Source organism: Sipha flava, unplaced genomic scaffold (assembly GCF_003268045.1).
Source record: "Sipha flava isolate LNK unplaced genomic scaffold, YSA_version1 101_pilon_pilon, whole genome shotgun sequence".
NCBI classification, from domain to species: Eukaryota; Metazoa; Arthropoda; class Insecta; order Hemiptera; family Aphididae; genus Sipha; species Sipha flava.
The window spans coordinates 991,961-1,014,604 of record NW_020271715.1 but is presented as its reverse complement, the minus strand read 5'-3'; the positions used below and the strand labels follow the sequence as shown (position 1 = coordinate 1,014,604).

The following is a 22,644-nucleotide window of genomic DNA, read 5'->3' as shown; positions in this document are numbered from 1 at the left end:
CGGCTTCGGTCCGGTGTAATATATGATATTGTACGTATGAACCGCGCGCGCGCATATTTGTGTCTACTTATATATTATTATCAGAGCTAGGATTTGTATGCAATAAAAAATTGTAAAATATGCATTTTATTTACCAAAATATGCAAAAATATGCATTTAAATTTTTTATAAATATATATAATAAGATAAACACAAAAATTTAGTTACAAAAAAAAATAAATATTTATTTATTGAAATACATCAGTAGTTGGCTGTTTGTCTTAATATAATATAATTGAAAAATAAAATAAAATAAAATCATTTAGAAATAAAATGTATAATTTAAATTCACTACGTGTGTTACATGCTGCGAGCACATATTTTTAAATTTTCGAAAACGAATGATCGGCGATTGAATGGTAGTATGGCTTTGTATTGACTGAAGCTCTCTTCAACGTCACATGATGTAGTTGGCGAAATAAACATTCATTTTTCGCATTCTTAAAATCGAAACATGCAATAATATGCATTTTATCCAAAATATGCAAAAACATGCAAAATAAAAACACCACCATTTATCTCATCATGAGATGATTCATGGACATTACTGACAAAATCAATATTCAAAAGTCGCAAAAGAAACATGCTGTTGCATACAAATCCTAGCCCAGATTATTACGAATCGACGTATGTCGTCGTGTCGGGTCTGCAGATTCAACTGCGTTTGATTATTTGTGCAAGCCAACGGGTTATAGCAGGGGTTGGTCACTGGCGGACTACGGTCTGGATCCGGACCGTGGAAGACAATAATCTGGACCTTGTCAACTTTTATTTTCATACTCCTGATATTGTAATTTTTAATATAAATTAAATGTAACAGCCAAATAATAATTTTTATTTTTGCACTGCTATTTTTAAAATATAAAGATTTGAAAAAGATTGTTTTCACTGGACCTCATTGATTTATTATTTTAATCTTTAGAACTCCAATATAAATTACTTGCTGACCCCTGGGCTATAGTGTTCTGATCGGTGTACGGAGAGACGGTTTCCCTACGTCTACGATTACTCTATACGACCAGCACGTGGACATATGAGTGTATGAATGTATGCATAATATGTACACGACCAATGACCTGTTCGAAACAATTTCGTGTGCAATAACGTCGCAAATGAAAATGCATGTGTATACACAACGTGCATGTGTATACGAATTTTTATACGCAAGTGTACATAATAGTATTATACGAACCGACCGCCTCGTGAGAATGACAGTCTTGTGACCCCGTTCTTACGCGTGTGTTAACTGCCATATTATTATTATTTTGTGTACGAATTTCACTGGGAAAATAATTTCCATTCCATTAAACGGTCATCCGGTTGCTCAATAATAATCATAACTGTTTTGTAAAACCCCATCGGTTCGTTTTTTTCCGTTCGTTTATTGCTGTTTAAGATTTGGTACAGAAAACTAGCAAGCCGAATTCACGCGTACCTATCACGTCCACAGTTAAACTCATCACGATTACTATTTTTTTTTTGTATTTATAATAAAACCACGGAAATTCGTTTGTGGCACTATCGGTTGACAAATTCGAATAATATTTAAAAGAAATACCGATACCCACCGATTTGTTATGATATTTTATCCAGAAATATTTGAATTTTTTTAAAAATAAACAAGTAGACTAGCAAGGAAGTAATGTACATAATTCTATTATTTGTAAATTTTATTTTAGCGAGGCATAGATTAAACTTGTTTATAAAAATTCATGTTGGTACAAGATATGTTTTGATCAAGGTTTTAACACACATGTGACATTATAATATAATCTTCAGATTGAAAATTAATTAATACGTCTAATTATATTTGTTTTTTATATTTTTTTCATACTTTTGAGTGGCAAGTAATTTTTATTTCTATTTGAACACTACATGTTTTAAATTTTAAGCTCTTCAACAAAAGGACTTTTTTAACAATTCAAAATATGCTAATAAATTTGTGGTGTGATAATTGCAGAACTGCCGTATCTGGATTATTCATATGCATTAACCCTGCACTTGATTTTATATTTATAATGAATGTAAACAATACGCAAGTATAGAATATGTATAATTTACCGAAGGGGAAAAAATGAAAATGCATGCGTTTGTATATTTTTAATACACATATTTTAGTTTATTTTTAAGTTATGGTCGTGTGACTCTTAGTTCCAATATTATACGCTTTCTTTTAGATACAATATTTAAAACAAGATCATATTACTCCAATATATTTTATAATTTTACGAGTATTGATCAAAAATATGTAGAAATGTTATTTTAACTTATTGATTGATGAAAGCGAATCACATAACGCATTTTAAAATACCAATAAAGTAATTTATGTGACTTAAATAAACAATGAACTAAATTATAGGATGTTACGTGAATAAATCACAACATTATTTCATTATTATAAATTCGTATTGTCTGAAAGAGAAAGAAAATTGTTATAGTTCAAGAAAATATATTATGTGTAAGGGAAAACAATAAATACTCATATGAAAATAGTATTGGTGATAATTAGTTAGTAGTACGTTTTCTTTTCAAATTGTTAAAAATGAAAAATATAAACATACATTTTGTCTTTGTATTAAATTTATATATCTCGTATGAAGTATTACAATGCAGTATATACATAATGTACTAATGAGTATTGAAATACAAATTATTTTATGTTAATTAAAGGAAAATTCATATTAGATTAGGTTTATTATGATTTGATAAATTCCTTAAGATAGTTATAAATGTTTTTTGGATTTTAAAGTTTTAATAATAATAATACGGCAATATTGAATGGATGAACGAATGTGTATTTAGCAGTTTGTAGTTATGTACATAATTAATAATTAATATTTTAGTATTACACTGCGACGTCTATCACTATGGATGATTCCTTGTATTAATAGATGTAAGTATCTAGAAGAATATAAATAAATAAATAGATAGATATATAAGACTAATTAATTATTAAATATTAAAAATCTTCTTTGAATTAAACTTTTTTATTTCTAATATAAATTTTCTAAAATCTAGGAAAGTATTAGTTTTTTATGATATTATTTTAATCAAATGTTGTTAATTTTAAATTTAATACGATCATAATATCCATGTACTCATTAAACTAAATCAATGTAACTAATAATTATTAAGTACTAAATTATGTTTATGTTTACAAATATGATGGTAAACAAAATTCCCTGTTTAGTGTTATATATACGTTTTAAAGACGTATTACTTAAACGATACAAAATTACACCATAAGCACTGCCGTATATGAAAATGAATTTTCTAATACAATATCATATAAACATTTTTAGCTTTCATATATAACTTAAACATTTTATTATATTATTCTGTTTTATACTCGTAATATGACAGGTTAACAGGTTATTGCTTCTTTACAATAAATGAGGGTTACTTTTATCAAACTTGCTTTTGTTTTTGTGTAAGAATAATTCTAAACAAAGACTTGTTGATTGTATTGTAAAAACGTGTAGTAGAATCCATTAAGTATGATAATTTAGATTTTCTATTACAAATGTTGTACTTATAAGTAATAGGTATATGATATACCTATTTGACATGATCTTGAATCTAAATTTTGAATGTTGTTAATAGCTATACATAATGTCAGCAATAACAACTTGTTTTCATTAATGTTAAATAATGTATAATTTATTTGAATTATTCACTACATAATATTTAAGATATTGTTTATCTTTGAATGACCAGTTATATCTAGATTGATAGTTATTTTAACTTTAGTATACTTATAAATTAGGCTTATGTTAAGTTATTTTATTTGATATTTAATAAGGTAATCTTACGGAAAGTAATTAGTAAAAAAGTAACAGATAATAGTAATTTTATGTCATAAGGATATGTTTATTTTAAAACTCAGGGTTGATTAAGAAAGAAGATTTTCGATATATTTAAATACAGTTTCATCGTAAGACTGTCGTATTACATTCGAGATACAATGTAAATGTATGAATCACATGGTTTTATTAATTTTAAACAATTGTCTTACAGTCGTATTTCCGTACATATAAATGTGTATTGATCAATCAAGTGTGATTTTCATTATGTTGCTATATTCACGTAAAAATTAAATTAAGAATAATTATCATAATTCAAACATTGTTTTCTAATAACGGATGAAAACTTAAATGTTATTTTTTGTTTTATGTGCCGTATATTTAGTTTGTTAGATAACTTATTAGTCGAATGTGTCGTGAAATTGTGTAACACCAGCGCCGGACAATGTTCGTCGTTCGCCGACGTGCTGGATTCGCTTTATGGATACGTATTTTATACATATTATTATCATTTGAGATGAGATCAAGATCAAGATGTTATGCTTACAACCTCAACGATTTCACTTTATAACACCTGACTTTAATTGCAGAAAGTAACGTTCAAGGCACTTAATGTTTTTCCTTGATTTCCAGCGAAAAACATTTTTTTTTTTTTTTACATTTATTATACATTATTTATACGTAATGCTTAATTTTTATTCGGATAAATTTCATTTCCCCGCACATATTTTACGACTTTATTGAATTTAATTGTACACGATATACTCTGCAGGGAATAACGGATTTACGATGTTATAAAATGACGGAAAAATTCATATAGACGTATATTGATCAACATTGGAAATAACATAAAAATAATGCTTCATCCACGTCATTGTTTTCAAATTGAATTACGTTGAACATTCAAGCATTCAGTTTTATTAGTCGTAAACGATGAGCCTAAAAAACTCAAAACACTCTAAGAAATGTATGTATGTTACATAGGAAAATACGCCTTGGAGTTCAATTATTTGTTATCTAAAGAAAAAAATACAGCCCATTGATAGTACTGGTATTTCTTGTACGATTTCAACTGTTTGATTATTAATATACAGTTGTTATATTATATGTATGAAACCTGTATGTTACTGTACATTATATTTGTGAAAATTACACAAATAGAGTCAAAGTCCTTAAACATGTGTAATATAATAGGTAGATTATATTTAAATGTAAGTTTCATGAAACTTAAGAAAACAAATGAAAAATTCATTATACATTCATATATATATTGAAAAATGAAGTATATGAATCATAAAAAAAGAAAAATCCTTAAATTTATGGAATTATAATTTTTATAATTTGAATTGAATAAAATAGGTAATATTTACTGTTTAAAAATTTTAAAAACCTTGAGCTTATAAAGTTAAATAATGTGAATTTAGCTAATGTAAAATAAATAATAATTATAAAAAATACTATTATAGTAATAAATCAGCATAAACTATATTAAAAAATTCAAATTATTTACTGTCCAAAATTATTTTAAAAACTGCCTATATAATTTTTTAACATATTTCAGGAATGTAATATTATATAATTAATATTTATTTAAATAATATATTTGATGCGAATAAATATTTTTGCTTTTAAATTATTTATATTTACTTTCATAAATTATTACATTTATTATATTTTATAATATATTAATATATAGCTACTAAATAATTTACACATTATTCATTAATGTATACTTTCGACAAGTGTAAAGCTAAAATAATGTTATTAATTTTAGAAAGCTAATATTTTTTTTTTTTGCTATTTATATTTCCCTAATAATATTTTTTGTACTTTTAAAAATTGTAACTATACATTTAAGTATTACAAATACTGTGTTTTTAAAATTTAAAATTAATCATTGTTATTTATGTATATCTATAATAAAATATGATAATATCATATATAATAATTAAGTATATTAAATTAAATATATTATATGGTATGGTATTAAAATATTTCTGTGGAATAATTATTGGAATATATTGCAGAGACAAATATTTTTCTTAAAACAACTACTGCGTATTAATTTTACGCACTGAGTTATAATATAGGTAATATACGTGCTCGTCATATAAAACGAAGTCTACTATGGATATACGTAATTGGAAAGATGCCTATCCTTATTTATATATATAAATAGAAAAATAGTAGAATAAAATATTTGATTCTCAAAGTATTTCAGAATTACTTACATAATATATGTATTTAATTTACAAATTACTGCGCTGGCATGATCTTAATGATTTTTTTTTATCGTTGACATACATATTGGCTTTCTTTTAGTATTTTGTTTTGTTATTGATAAAATATATTTTTTTATATTTGATTAAATTACTTTTAATAATTTCAAAAACATGCACTTATGGTATAAAAATGTATATATATTTTCAGTTCAATTTGATGTAATTGTAATGATAATTATGAGATTTAATTTTAATTTATTATTCAGTAGATTGAAATTGCATGGACATTTATTCGCTTATTTTTATCGAAGTAAAAAAGGAATTTTATGAATTTAAAATTTACTTTGAAATTTTTGCAAACTTTTATTGTCATAAACTTTTACTTCTACTTAATTAAAGCTTTACATTAAAAAACTTTGGAAAATATTTTCTTCCTGAATAATGTACTACAATGCTTTCAATTGTTGTGGAAATATTAATATTTATGCAGTGATATTTGATTCATATTAAATATATTTAAATTTAGTGTTTTATAATTAATATTTCATAACAAAATTCAATTAAATGCTCGTTTTATGTAAATACAAAACAATATGATTTTATAAAGGAAGTGGTGCTTGAAAAAATTATCAGATTTCATAAGAATATTACACATATAAGAAAGTCATGAGACGTTTAAAAAATATTTGATATTTTAATCGTATTCATTTTTCTAAACGAGGTATATGTTCATAAATTATTATTTGAAGGATTTTGTTCTATATCTTTATATACAAACATTAAATTTTCTTCAACTTTGCTTATATTTTGAATCTGATTTTTAAATAAGATATTTCGTACGTGTAAAAAGCTTTGATTATTTTAATTAATCAAAAACAGCATCTTCTGGAGTTTGTCGACAACGCCGCCACAATTGTACCTAAAAAGTGCAATGCAATTATGTTGTTCTTAATAAACAATAGGCTTTTTTTTTTTTTTTTTTTTTTAAGAGAACGCGATGTTAAAGATAAAAAAAAGAAAATATTAATCTAATAACCTGGCCCCCATACCGCAGAAGATATCCTGTTAAAACAAAACAACGATTCTAGATGTTAAATTAAGTGTACCTAACTATAATTAACGCTGACACTAGTCTGTAATCGAACTCTGAGTATATTACATATGCGTGAATCTATTTTGAATACATCATTAATTTATCAAGGACTTAAATTGTTTTAAATTTGGAACGTAGCTCTGAATATGATAAAATTGTTTAAACAATATTTATCATTGTTACGAGATAGTAGATTGATAAAACCTTGATATTTGTTTTTTTTATGATGATTACGTTCCTCACATACAAATATTGTCTGATGTTTATTAAATATTTATGTATGTTATTATGTAATGATATTAGCCGATCATGTATTTTTAAAATTACGATGACTTTAATATCGATGAAATAAAATATATTTTTGGTAACTTAAATAGAAAAAAGCAGGGCTGTAATGGTTTAACTATCTATAGCGTATCAAGATTAATGTGGGTTCTTTTTATGTTAAGATTAATTTATACCTTTTTTATTGTTTTGGAATTTTCACACTCAGTATGTTTAGTCTATACCAAAAAAAAAAATCAACAACATACTAAACCAAAAAAAATAAATAAATATAAAATCCGCTTCAATATTTATGAAATAAAACATTGTCAAATGTTTTGACCATTGTTGCGTCTTTTACAATTTATAATGTATGGGAAACGAATTTTACTGTACTTAATTTTATAAATCGATGTTACATAATTATTATATTCAGTTGTTCCAATTTTATTCATGTTTATATATATAAAAAAAAAAAAAAACGCGATGAAAGCTAGTATTTTTTTAACACAAGTTATTTCAAGTCAAAGCATATAATTTGTAGTAGTTTTTCGTATTGAACCGGCCAGCCATGTTCATAATAGCATCTTGTCTATAGAATAAATGTCGAACTACATATTGGTCTGATGTAATCACTCGCCAATTTATCTCGTATAATACGGGTACAAAATCGACCATACTGGATTCATAATATTTGGTCGCAATCTGTCAACTTCCGAAGCGCTAGGCGGAGAAAGCTGATATACCTAACCCAGATGGACGGTTATCGAATATCCTCATTCCACGTACAAATGGGTGTGTCCTGCTTACTTATTGAAAACTGGTTCATTTAATTTGTTTTTATTTACGCAACTTTTACACTGCATATTTGTAAACCATGGATTAAATATTTGGTTCGCCGATTGAATTTCGTACATAAATCGGTTGAATATCAATTATACAAATGGAAATTCATAAAATTAGGGAAAAATAAAACTACTGAGAAGATTGTTTGTATTCAAAAGAAGCAAAATAACTATTAACATTTTATTAAAAAAATTAAAAAGTTTTTCTATCAAGATATATTTTAAAATAATTGATTTTTAAACTTATACAAATGTGGTAGGTTAAAGTTAAAGAAAACATAAAAAAAAAAAAAATACTACTTATAAAGAAATAAAAGAAAGTAAAATATAATTCGTGTATTTTATTATACGTCCTGACAATGAACCGTGCCGAAACTAAATATTAGTGAAAAAGACGAAGGAAAAGAAGAAAAAGACGTCCTGACATCGAATAAGTTTGGAATTCAAAAACCAAGATATTGTTCAATAGGGTAAATTATAATTAAAAGTGTGAACATTTGATAAATATTTAACACAGTTAATATTAAAAACAATAACTTACCTGTATGGGAATAGGATACTTATTTGAAAATAATTTATTAAAAAATAATAAAACCATAGTTTGTTTTGTTTGTTACATTTTGTAAAATGTAAATTAACAAATTCTAATTTTATTGTTGTAATATTTCGGTGTAATAAATGTACAAAATTGGTCAAGCATTTACATAAAAAAATATTTTAAATAGATTTTTAAGGTATTTAAGAGCAACTATTACTGTCATTAAAAACAATTAACAAATATTGACAAAAAAATTGATTTATTTGTTTTTTCTAATCTAATATCTGTTACAAGGATCAAAACTAATGATTTTATGTGTGTGTATAAATACGGAAATATAAATTTTCCTAATATACCTGATTGGGTTTGAATCCCCAAAATCGTAACTTTTATATGTTAGTTATTAGTAATTACTGCAAATACATAATAATGAAGAATAATACGTCCTTGGAAGTAATATTTATAACTACCAGGAATTACAATCAGTTTTCGTTATCAAAAACCGTTTGTCCTTTTAACCATATTACTTTAAAAAATTGAAAAAAAAAATACGAATCTTTAATATAACAATTAATGTTTTTGTTAAAAAAAAAAAAAAATATATTTTTTGAAAATAAATATTGTGTTTGCTCTAGTTCAATTTTATAGCATTCTTATTAGCTTTAGTGTGAACAAAAATTTCATAGTCCTTAAACTTTAATATTATTAGTTAAAATTTAATTAAATCAATGTCATAAATTGTTTATCAAGATAAGAGAATAAACATTATATAACAATATAGCATCAATAATGATATGATATTGTACATAGAGCCGAAAGTCATAATTAGCTTAGTGGTTATTATTTGTTTTGTGAAATTATCAAATATTGTTTTTGTTAATTAATTGTAATCAATTGTACAGAATATTTAAAAATTAGAAACTTAGTTAATTTAAATACTATTACCTAATATCTAAAATATGACACAATAATTCAAGTAGCCTAGGGCTTTTTTTTTATTTGGTATTAATCAATAAACTTATAACATTACATAATAGTTATAATTAACGGTAAATTGTTCTCAGTGAACATATAGTTATTTTTTCGACTAGGTAATTGAACTACGTTAAAGGATTATTATTATTATTCATATAACTAATATAACATATAACTCTCCAGCTATCCAGATTATTTTCTAATGTTATTGCATATGCAATAAGAATATGAAAAATGTATTTATTAGACTTTAAATAAATAACTGAACAATTCAATATTGGTACAGGTAATGAGTATATTTGTAACTACCAAGTATAAATATTTTTATATTACAATAATACGTTATAGTTTTGCACTTTATCGGTACACCGTCATATAATTTAATTATATTAAAATTACATTTTTTTGTTTTAAATATATATAATAATATAATAATAATAATATATAATAATAAATAATAAATAATTAGTAAATACGTTTCAGTTAAAATATAATGATTTATTGTCAGGTATTATGCAATCTATACAATGTGTCTAACTGTGGAAATAAAATACATTTATTGAGAGTATATTTAATATTATTTAAATAAGTATAACGTTGACGTTTATTTATAATATTTTATAATCATTATAATCATCATGCTTTTAAACATTATTGTTATTTGTGCAGTCTAATTAAAATATGTAATAAAGAATATTTAATTGAGAACTTAAAAAATATATACAGTTAAATTCTAAACTGTTATTAATAATAACATTGAAAAAATACATTATTATTGAGTGTCCGTCTGAGTGACATTAGATATAAATATTCGTCGTTTGAGAATACTAATTGTTGTGCTTATGAAATCGAATTGAGAAATGTATTGAAAATAGAATCAACAGTAGTAGTAGTAGTAGTAGTCTTAGATTTTAGATTCTGAACGGAACACGTTCGAAAAATGTAATGATTCACAATAGAAAATCACTATTTATAATGATATCTGAAAAAATAATTTATTCATTCATCAGAAGCAAAAATATAATTGAGAAACTGTTAGTTTTCAAGAAAATATTCTACATGAATGTTTATAACTAGGGCTAGGATTTTAATAACAAAATAAACATAAAAAATGACCTTAAAAATGTCCAAAAGATAAAAAATGATCTTAAAATATTATAAAAATGCATTATAAATTTATAAATATTAATTATTAATTAATATTTCGGTACAAAATTATTTAAGTTATAATATTATGAAAAATAGTAAAAAAAAAGTTAATAACTACAGTTTAAAATTTGGACTTATCATATAATGGCCAACATGAACTTTTTAGAAATAAACAACAAAAAATACTACAAAATAAAAAATATATGTAAAACTTTGAAACGAAGATTATTGTTGTAAAATATACGTCGTTTTATTATTGATACCGAGTATTAGTACACTATTTTTATAATAATTATATAATTATTGAGATATTGAATATGATATTATTTCTGTTACGAATTCAAAACTTTTATTGAGAACATCTAATGTTAATGAAAATGTATAAAAATATTACTTAGGTTTCAAAAAAGTATAAAAAATGCTCGTAAAATTGAAAAAATGACCGAAAAATGCTACAAAATGACCCTAAATCCATAAGAGTACAAAAAATGCAAATAAAATCAAATTAAAAACTATATACTTGGACTCATATATGACCAAATCACATTTAGTGCTTGAAAAGCTATGTCCTGTAAATCCTAAAAAAAAAAATAATGCAAGATCCTACACTACCCTAGCCCTAGTTATATTGGCTATCTCCCAATATGCGGTCTACCTCCGTTTTGTGTGCTACGTAACTATAAATATAAGTATAGTATGCGGTCTACCAATGTTATGTGTTCTACCTACAGCTGGGAATCCCCAGTCATTACTATTTATTATCCACCAATTTATATGTCTTATCTTAATTTTTCATAACGATATATATATTTTATCATGTAAAAATACAGGTTACTGAGTTATATTTGGTTTAGTGTCGTTTGTGGTAAAAAAATTTTTTTTAAATTTTGAGCTGAAAAATTAGTTTTTAAAATGCTAGTTAAAGAATTTTATGAATTTTTTTTTAACTGAAGAATCTATAGTCAAATACTTGCAAGATTATAACCTACTACCTTGTGCAAAACAATGACACAAATGTGGCAATGAAGTCAAACTATACCAAAGAAATGACCGAGGAAAAATATAATGGAGATAATATTTTTGATGCTTTCCTTAGAAATATGAAATTATGCTTTGTGGATCCTTAATAAATTAAAATTTTTTTTATTTATACTATTAATATTATTATGGTAGACCACGTCCATTTTGGTAGATCGCATATTGGGAGATAGCCTTTATAACTATACATGCTGTTTATAAATTTTGATTATTATGCTGATAATTTTTCATTCTAGGCTAATAGTATAACATAGCGAAACATTCCCGAAATTCGACGAGACAATAAGTTAGAATGTTGTATATTTTCGTTTCTTTCGAAACGTGTGTAAACGTAAACGTATAATTATTACGAAAGGAACGTAACAGTAGATTAATAGGAACGGAGTGTAGTTGGATCCATATATACAAGACGAAAGCTATGGAATTTACATTTGAAATAGTTTTCTTTTAAGTTTTGGATTTTCCGTGCGTCCGCTGACGTTCACTACGTTAGACGGCGATAGCTATTTAATAATTATCAATAGATTATCATAGATTACCAGCGCTTGTCTAATAGCTTTCATTGTTATTCTATCGCTTCGGCCGAGTTTAACCGTTCAACAGCACTTCAATGTACTTGTAACAATAATATTAGTAAATTCCACAACATCGTTATGGCAATACACGTGTAATGCGTTGTATATTTAGATAATATATGTTCTGCCGTGTTCTTTTTTAACCTTCACCCATCATGTATTATAACAATAGGTCCACAATATTGTTGTGACATTATCGTTCCGTTGCGCTGGTTGCAGAAGTCCACCGGATTGTGATTATGACATAACTATGTTATTTCGAACCCGACGTGATATACATACAGTGTTGTACGGCCGACCTGTGGTCACCACGCCCGCGGCGGTTCGTCCCGATATAAATCCATCGACTGCGGCGGACGGCGATCCAATTTGGGTCAACGGTTGTTGGATCCATGTACATATATGCGCATATCAATTAAACGCACGATCGGGTTGTGTCATCTAGAGCAAACCGGATTCAGGTGCGGAAGTGATACGTATACATACATCGCGTTGCACTGATCGTACGCGTAGGAAAGTGAAAACAACAGTAATTTTTTTTCTCACACTGTTCATTTTTATTTCCATCGATAAGATAATAATAATAATATAATAGAATAATATACAACGTAAAAGGTAAGTTATTATTTACAAACATCGAGAGAACTTGAGCATATTTGTTTTTTTTTCTTTTCGTTCTCGAAACATTACTATGGTACGAGGATCAAACGTTTCAGAAGAAAGAAAGAAAAACAATTATTATAAAAATAAACAAAGTAAAACAAAAATTAAATCATCAGCATTTAGCGAAGTATACATTTGATTCGTGGCTTTCACCTGCGTTCGGTGAAACCGATTAGCCGAACGGGTGTGAATAGCGCGTGGAGTATCAAACGCATTAAAAACGCGAAACGCGTTGCACATTCTTAATCAAGCTTAAACGAAACGGGCATTATTGTTATTGTTATTGTTGTCGAGCACGTTAGTAAAGTTGTACCGTGTACACGTGCCACGCGGGCAGTATGATATACCGTTGTTGTCTATTTACAAATAGAAATTAAATATAAAAACGTATTCGTCTAGAATTGCACGTTGTGGCCTCTGAGAAACGCGTCGATCTGGCCGGCGGCCAAACTCTGCTGTCCCGGCGTCCGGCCGGGCTGCACGAGCACGAACTGTTGCTGATGCGCTTCCGGCTGGGGCTCGAAACGCTGTTGCTTGGGCAGCGGAGCGAATTGCGACTGCTGTGGGGACGGCGGCGGCGGGAAGAACTGCGTGGACTGCGGTTGGAACGGTGCCTGCTGCTGTTGCTTCTGTTGCTGTCTGAACAGGTTCTGCGACTGTTGGAACATCAGGGCTTGCTGTTGCTGGACCAGCTGCTGCTGCTGGACGGCGGATGACGGCGCCGGTCGCTGGAAGTCGAACTCAATGGGTCTTTGGAACGACGGCTGGACGGTGGATGGCCGGAACTGTGGTTGCGGCTGGAACGACTGCGGCTGCGGTTGCGACTGGAACTGTGGAGGCGAGTGCGGCTGGAACTGCGGTTGCGGCTGTCTGGCCGGGGCCAAGGGCAGGCGCTGGTTGATGTTGATGCCGACCGGCTGCTTGGGCACCTGCTGGTATATCACGGTGTTGTACTGGCCGGTGGATGGGTCGAACACCAGCTCGGTGGTGTACAGCGGTGAGTTGGGCCCGGCGGGCACCAGCTGCGATTTGCCGGACGGTTGCGGCAGGTTGCGGATAGCCGACTCTAGGTTGTCCGCGGATCCGATGGAAGGCCGGAACGGCAACTGTGGCGACGACGGTGCCACGGTGGACGATGGCAGGTCAGCGAACTGCTGTTGCTGCTGCACGGGCGACAAGATCTGGGGTGGTGGTCTGCGCACCGTTTCCTGGCGACCCGGTTGGCGAGGGGCCACGGACTGTTGCGGCTGCGGGCGCGGCTGCGGTTGTGGCTGCTCAAAGTCGCCGAACGTCTGCTGGAACAGCGTGGTGGTCGGCCGGTTGTTGTTCTTCTTGGGCTTGGGCCTGGGCACGTTGGCCGGTACGTTCTCCTCCTCGTCCGGTTTGCCACCGGCCAGCTGCTGTTGCTGCTGCTCGTCGTCGTCTTCGGCCGACGCGGCGTTCGGGTCGCACGGATTGCCCTGCACGTACGAAAACTCGCGCTTGTTGCCGTCCGGATCCACGTAACCGTACTTGCCGCGGACCACGCAGTCCGTACCGCGTGTCTCCTCCTTGAAACTGCCGTCATCCGCCTCGTAGCCGAACGTGAACGAACCGTCGTCGTTCAGCTTGTTGAAGTTCCGGATGGTCTGCGCGGTCGGTTCCTTTTGCTGCTCCTGCGGCTGCTGCTCCTTGTTGGACCTCTGCTGGAGCAACTGTTGCGCTGGCGGTTGCGCGCGTAGCTGCTGCACCGACTTGGGCGATGGTTGCCTGATCAGCACCTGTTGCTGCGGTTCCTCGTCGTCCTGCTCCTCTTCGCGCGGCCGTTGCTGCAACAGCCTCGGCGTCTGGCGGACCACGACCACTGGCTGCCGCTCGCTCTCCACCTCGGTGGCCGGCACTCGCTGTTGCAACGGTCTGCGCGCGATCAACACCGGCTTAAACTGTTGTTCGACATCTGATTGCGGTGCCGCATCGTCCTCGGCCGGTCTTGCGCCTACTCGTCTACTCTCCACCGCTGTGCTCAGCAGTGTCACGAGCAACACGCCCTGTGGACAGAAAATTTGAGGATAAAGAAAAACGGGAAAGTACGAGATTGAGTCGCGGCGAAGGGCTGCTCGCTCGGCGGAAGATATGCACTGCGAAATCACATTTTCACCGTCCCGGATCGTATCGCTACAACAATCGCGGTGAAATAAATCATTTAATTTTACCCACGCGTCGAGTCGGCCGGTTCGTTGAAAACGATAAGATTCCCACGGGGAACCGTGTGACCCGAATATTACAATGCGGTTGATCCGTGATCGCGAAGTACCAAGGACATATTATTGTAGATCTAAGCGGCAGTATAGATCACGATCGAATCTTTAAGAAATAGCACGCGCGCACGCACGCACACACCTACAAGTCGGACGGTTGAGTTGACCCGAGGTGAAATGTTCTTTTAACGAATACGAATTATTAATAACGGATACATCATTGTTTACGAAAAAATTAGAAAAAAAAACGATATTATAATGTAATGACCATGTGAATGTGAGAAATGTTACGGAGCGTTGTTTTGCAATCATTATTGTATAACGGTTATTGTATATTACGCGTGATGACGAACACAGATAATAAAAGCCTAGATAACGATTAGAGAAAGCGCATTTGTCCACGGGTCTATGCTTATTATGTTCCGGTCTACGATTAAACGTTCAATATTAATTTTGTTTTCGAAAAAGAAAAAAAAAAGTTGTAGTTACAATACTACCTAGTTGTAGTAAGTATGATTTTCGAACCTCGATTATTGTTTTCTGATACGCGTCCGTTGGGAAACGGCGCCGTAAACATTCGTGTCATGGGTGTTGGCTTGGGAATCGATTGCATAATGCTATATACTCGCTGGTCAATTTAAAATAGACCACTGACGCGTAGGTTTTCGGAGTAAAATATTAAACACAAATACATCCATCTACCTATATATATATATATTTGTATATCTTTGCGTTAAAGAAAAATAAGTTTTTCATTTTCGTTTCAAGGTCTGTAATACAATCATAACAACGATGTATTCTTCCCGTCAATCGCAACTATCGAACGTGCTGAGTAACCGTGGTCAGAAAACATAATTGACAGTCTCACCCGAGTAATCTGAACGTGCGTGTACAATGCACGAGGATGAAATGTATCAAGGACCAAGGTCTTAACGTGACTGCGTAAAAAATATATATCTAAGGAAGTCTATAATATAATGGAGTTTTATCGACCGCTTTTGTAAAATCTTAAGAAAAAAAATTCTCTGTACCATTGTTTTCTAATCTTTTACGTGTGTCACTTTCAGTCAGCGATGTCGGTTTTCATCGTTTTTATCCACCTAAATATTTCATATAGATACCCTGCATGCTATTGAAAACCAATAGAATAGAAATATGACTTTATCATTATACACTCGGAACAAAAGGACATCTGTAAGCAGTGCTTATACGAAAATCCTTAACCAATAACTTTGATACAACATTGTTTAACAAAATATAATATTTTTAATTGAATATTATCATGTAATCAGATCAAATCAATTATCGTATTGAAGTTGTGGTTTGAAAATAATCTTATTTTAAATTAAATGAACGGTTAAGTCCATGCGAAGAAATCGTCTTCGTTGATACTTATGAGTTTAAATAATATTAAATAGAAGTTCTGTGTTAAGTACTGCTACCAGTTGAAAATGTAATTAAAAAAAAGAGCATAACAAGTACTGTTTACATATTCAGCGTCATGTTTACTATATTATATAAACATAATAGAAAGATAAAGTATATATATAGATATATAATATACAAGTTTACAAAATGTGATCGAATTACTCACCCAAAAGTATTTGGCGTACATGATTGCACTGCTTGCGTGTAGAAGTATTAGTAGTATAAGTAGTAGGAGTACCAGTAGAAGGCTTCAAATTGACGTATTTATTGTTTTAAACTCAATTTAAAAAATAAAAACTCATGCTCCTGTTAAGGGCACTGCAGCGATGTCTCGAACGTCCTAAACGATATCGTCTTATTCAGTGGCACACTGGCCGGACGAGCGGGCACCGCGACGGTTTTATAACTTTCCCCCGCCTCGGCGTTTCGGCCGAAACCTGCAGAACCTCAGACTTCTGCTGATCCTCCGGATCGGACCTCTCCCAACGACGCATGTGCGCGCGCGTCCGCTGCGTGTGCGTGTATACGTGCGTGTGTGCGCAGGTAATATTACGCGAGACATGACTATTTTGCGTAAGACCTGTGCTCTGAATAACACTATGCTTGCACGCAAAAAAAAAAAAAAAAAATACTTGAAATACTCGGGACTTTCGAGAAATATATGGTATCCCTCCCGTACGCTTGTACGCCGTACGGATTCACCGACCCGCCGAAAACAGCTTGTTCGTGTTTTCATTATTGCGCGTTCCGTCACCGATCGCCACCGCGTACCCTCCGAACGTTACCGCACCTTTAATTAATATAATGTAACGCGTTTTGTCATCATAACCGTGTCCATGTAGATATCGATTGCGGCGCCCCGGGTCAATACACACGCACACACTCGAGCACACTTTGGCCACAATAAATTAAAAGTTTATTTTTACGTCTCGTGTTCTATACAGTGCAACTCATCGTACACACGTTCCCTTTGTGTCGGTTAAAGCGCCCGTGTTTTGGTTTTTTTCTTCGTAACACGCGTGCATTGTTCGACGGCCAATGGCTCAGCCGAAGAAAGAAAAAAAACCTCAGTCTCCAGGATAAATCTCGATCCGGACGAATGATATTGTTTGGTACGCAATCCTTGCTGACGTTCACACGAACGCGCTCTCGCCCGCGGTGTAAACTGTAGAGTCATTGGATAGCTATTACTATTATCGAACGCGTCACCATCACGAGTTTAATGTTATTTCCGAAACCGTATAATTTGTTCATCCCGACACTGTAATGTTTTCAGCCGTGTTGCACGTGAACATGTTGTCGTTGGATGTCGTTGGATTCGCTAATTATTTTTTTTTCTTCAGATTTTTAGTACCTACCTTCTCAAGCATTCGATTGTAATAATTGTTTTAGACGATTTATATATTTCATTGTTTACCACACTACGTGAAGCGATCCGGGCAAATTTTGTTATTAGTATATGCTTGCGTTGAGTTTGAAATCCGTTATACTACGAGTATAAATGCGAGTTTTTCCGATCGATTTTTAACGGCATTGCAAATCTGAAGTAAAACAATTTACAATTTCCGTTCGCAAGGCCATAAAATGAAATGCACACGATACATGCATTTAAATACTATAACTTTAATACCAACTAATGCATCGTACACAGTTACATTTATCTATACTCTATAATGAATAATTAATGTAATTATGTTCTACATAAAAATAAATAGTAACGTCAGGAAATCATTGTGAATTCGTTTAAAATAAAAAAAAAATTCAGAGGCTAAGTTTTCGTATAATGTAATCAGTTGTAACACAGCCTGCACCTGCTTATATATTGTTCATAAGTATAAATTATATTTAGCCTTTGGGTATGTATTACATTGGACACACTAATAATACATAATATTTAAACTATAATTGTATAATACGAGTATTGTATGACGTGTTCGTTAAAAACGCAAACAAGACAACTCTCCAAATTGAATACATATATAATATATGCACAACACAGCATTTTCCAAACACGCATTCTATGTGTTATATTTAAAACGGTTTAATATTATCTATTCACTACAATTCGTTTAGTATATTAGAAACTCTTGAGATAACAAACGATAAGGATTAATTATATTACGTTATGATATTTATTATGTAACAAGATTATTAGATTAAACGATTGATTAATCTAATCTCATTACATAAATATTAATTTTCTTTTGTTATTATTGTTATAATTATAATTATATCAACTGAACGCAATAAACTTTGTTGTTACTATAGTTGTTAGTTGGGCAGACTAATTTGTATTTAAATCATAGATATATTATAATTTTATTTCGGTTATTGCCGATTATGCTAATATGCATGTGAAATTGAATGGAATAGATAACACGACAGTTAAAATATTTACTATTCAACAATTGTACTTATAATATGTTTAAATGTTTATTAATTATGTTGTAAATTTTTCGCAAAATTTAAAAATTGTTTAATAGCAGGTGTATCGATACATTTTAAAACGAATTACCGTAGTAAAAATCGTACATGTAGCTAATAATTGAAAATTATATGATCTAAATCTAAGAAAATGCTCTATCGTGTTTATTTGTACGTTTCGTTTAAATCACATTTTTGTTGATTTGTTTAGTTGCGTTTAATTCGTTCATTTCTTTTTGCGTATAATGATTTTAGCGCAAGAAATAAATTTGTGCTAAATGACTCGATACTTTTCTAAACCTTTATGTTCCTTTTCAGTCTTTGGTAGATTGAATCGTATTGTATAATACAAAGGTTACACGGGTTGTTTGTAATTTATTTTTTTGGCCTTGGATAATTCAACAGGATCATTGACCCAATTGCATTACACGAACTTAAACATTTGCCTTATGTTAGCTTTGGTAATCTGTCAACTGTAATTTGTATTTCATAATAGTTTATTTTTAAATCTTATAGTTTAGGCGTGAGAAGATATTTTTTGCTTTCTGTATCTAAAATGACCAAGTATGTCACAGAGTATGTTTTAAATATTTCAACATTCGGTTTTAAATGTAGCAATATTTTCTATAAGAGTTGTGTATTATATACCTGATTATATTGAAAGGATCAAATTATCAATAATAACTGGAGTCTGGATTTATATACACTTAAAAAGCTTAAAATAATATGCATTTATTCATTGAAATATCTTTAAATATGCTCTTGATATACTTTTATTTTTTTTTCATAATATGCAAAAATATGCTCTTATCCAAAATAAATACATTTTAATATATTTTATTCATTTTTTTCCCATAAATATAAATGCTACTCAATTAAATAAACTTAGTATCTTCAGTACAGATTTCAACTTATAACATTAACTGTAGCAAATATTTACACATATATTCAACAAATAGAACAAATACTTTAGTTAGTAATAATAATAAACAAATAAAAATGAATTAAATCCTTTATACCATTTCTTTGGTAAATATTTACGAAATATAAAAAATATTGAAATTTAATAAAAAATAAAAATGTATTTATTAACAAAAACGTTATGATGGATAAATACAATTTATGATATTTATTTTTTATAAAAATAATTCATAATATATGTGTTCAGGTGTCATATTTGTCTTATCACTTATTATATGTTTATAAATACTTAAATTATCTTTCCACAACTATTGATGTTAGTGAAAGTGGCGTGGCGATGTGGGTATTCGAGAAACGGCTACCTCTCAGTTTTTGGAGGGTGGATAGGCATCGTCAAAATACAGGGCCGTTCCGAAGATGAAAATCAGGGTGGGATGAATAGTATGAAAAATGCCGTCTACAATTTTTTTACTCAATGTATGTAGTATATTTAACTATATATAGTCGCATTTTTACTTTTTAACATGTATGTATGTGTCAGTGTCACACGTTCTTATAATTGACAATTTAATTATATATATATAATAAGTAGTTATATACGTTTTATTCGTGTATACACTGTATTACAAAGTATGTAATATTTGTTTTCCGTAAGTAAAATTAGATCCTTCTAGGCTAAAATGAAACAAGTCCGACTGCCGACTGGTATTTTTGTTGTTGGGGGGGGAGTGAAATACCCCCAAGACCTCCCTTTGGGATGGCCTTGACAAAATATACTTGCCTCCGAACATTTTTAAGTTCACCACACCATTGGTTAGTGATGCATGTTTCATATTGACCATTGAGCAAACAGTGAAGTTTTCTGAATGCTATTTCATTATATTTCATTGTTTTTTCTTACTACCATCAAGCTGCATACACTCATTACAAATACGTAAATGCATAGAAATCCGGATTTTAATAATAACAATTATCAATGTTAAATCATGACACGAGCTAGAAAAATGTGTATTTTGTAATATTTATCGGACTCTTCGACTGTTGATGGTGCTATAACAATCTGATAGTTATAGATTTATTCATGACACAGTTTCGTTCAGCGCGTATTGACTGCGAATGAAATCGAGAACCAAACGAACACTCGGTATGTCGTAATGTTGCATACGATACATTTAACGAAGAAAAAAATGTACTGTCCGCTTTTGGACCGTCGAAATCGATCGTTTTCGAAAATATCACCACCAGTAGGATATAGTCGACTGTCAATTTTGGAAAATGAAAAAAAATCTCAACGTTTTCAACCTCTAACGCGTACGCGAGATCTGAGAACGATGAGTTGGTAACACGCGAGCTGACGCGGATCCACCGTGATCCGCTGCCAAAACCTCGCGCCGCACGAACAACGCGAAAACGCGTGCCGCCGTCAAGAGGGTCAGATTCGCGGTCTCGATTTCTCCGGGCGGACAGCCCATTGTGCGACGGGACATCGGTCCGGTGGCCGCGGCGGTCGTTGGTCGTCGCGCCGGTGCCAGCCGGTCAGTCCGCGGCCTTGAACTTTGCGTTAGCGAACGGCCACCACAGCCAATGCTCTCTCTCGGACGTCGCCGATCGCGCCGGGAATACCGATGACCGTCGGATACGCGGTCGGATCACGGCGGCGATTTCGTCAGTCGGTTCGGACACGCATCGGGCCCGGAATGGTTAATGCCGCGGCCGGGTTTTCACCGTTTTCGAGCTGTTGCGCCACCGTAATGTTTCATTCATTCGACGACGACGACGATGACGACTCGCGCGGATCGGTTTCACAACCGTGGTGGATGTCGCGAACCGCCCGTCCGAACCGAGGGGGAGTGAACAGAACGAGTGTGGTCGTCGCGTAGGCCGCAGGTCACGCGGCAGGAGGTCGGAGAGGTCGCGAAAAACCGTTCCCGACAATCGATTAAACGGCGTATAAAATAATACGGTACGAGCCCGCGTATTCTGTTCGTATTCAAGTTATCGTCACGTTATCGGACCGTTGTACCGATCGGACGATAAGAAAAAACAAAAAATACCCACGCGGTCGGAAATTTAAATCTCGACGGATGCGTTCGCGGGTTCGCGGTTAGTCACGGTGAGACGTACGCGCCGGTTGCGTAACGCGTACGTTTTACACGGGTTTAATTACGAATTTAATTGGACCCGGTGCCGGCGTACACTTGGTGTACGTTTGCGCTAGTTTACCAGAAACGAAGATGGTAAGAAGAAACGAAAACTTCGTGTTTCATTTATTTTCGATTTCCGTGTATGCACTTTTATGCAACACGAACAATCTCCGGGTCTAGACGACCGGTCGAATTGCAAGTGCGTTCGTTTCGTATGTTATAAAGAAACTGTTCTTGTCCCTCGAAAAGTTATAAACTTTATTTGAAATCCTATTTGTAAAAATCG

At 32.0% G+C, this 22,644-nt stretch overlaps 1 protein-coding gene across 1 annotated transcript; it reads right to left on the bottom strand.

Annotated features, from left to right (window-relative positions):
• Nucleotides 1-13,141: 13,141 nt before the first annotated feature.
• On the bottom strand, nt 13,142-17,263 carry LOC112680607 (transcription factor SPT20 homolog). Its single transcript, XM_025550766.1, has 2 exons — nt 17,036-17,263; nt 13,142-15,231 (listed from the first exon to the last, which is right to left on the bottom strand). Exons 1-2 carry the CDS (start codon nt 17,054-17,056, stop codon nt 13,600-13,602), a joined length of 1,653 nt encoding a protein of 550 aa, XP_025406551.1. The 5' UTR covers nt 17,057-17,263; the 3' UTR covers nt 13,142-13,599.
• Nucleotides 17,264-22,644: the final 5,381 nt, after the last annotated feature.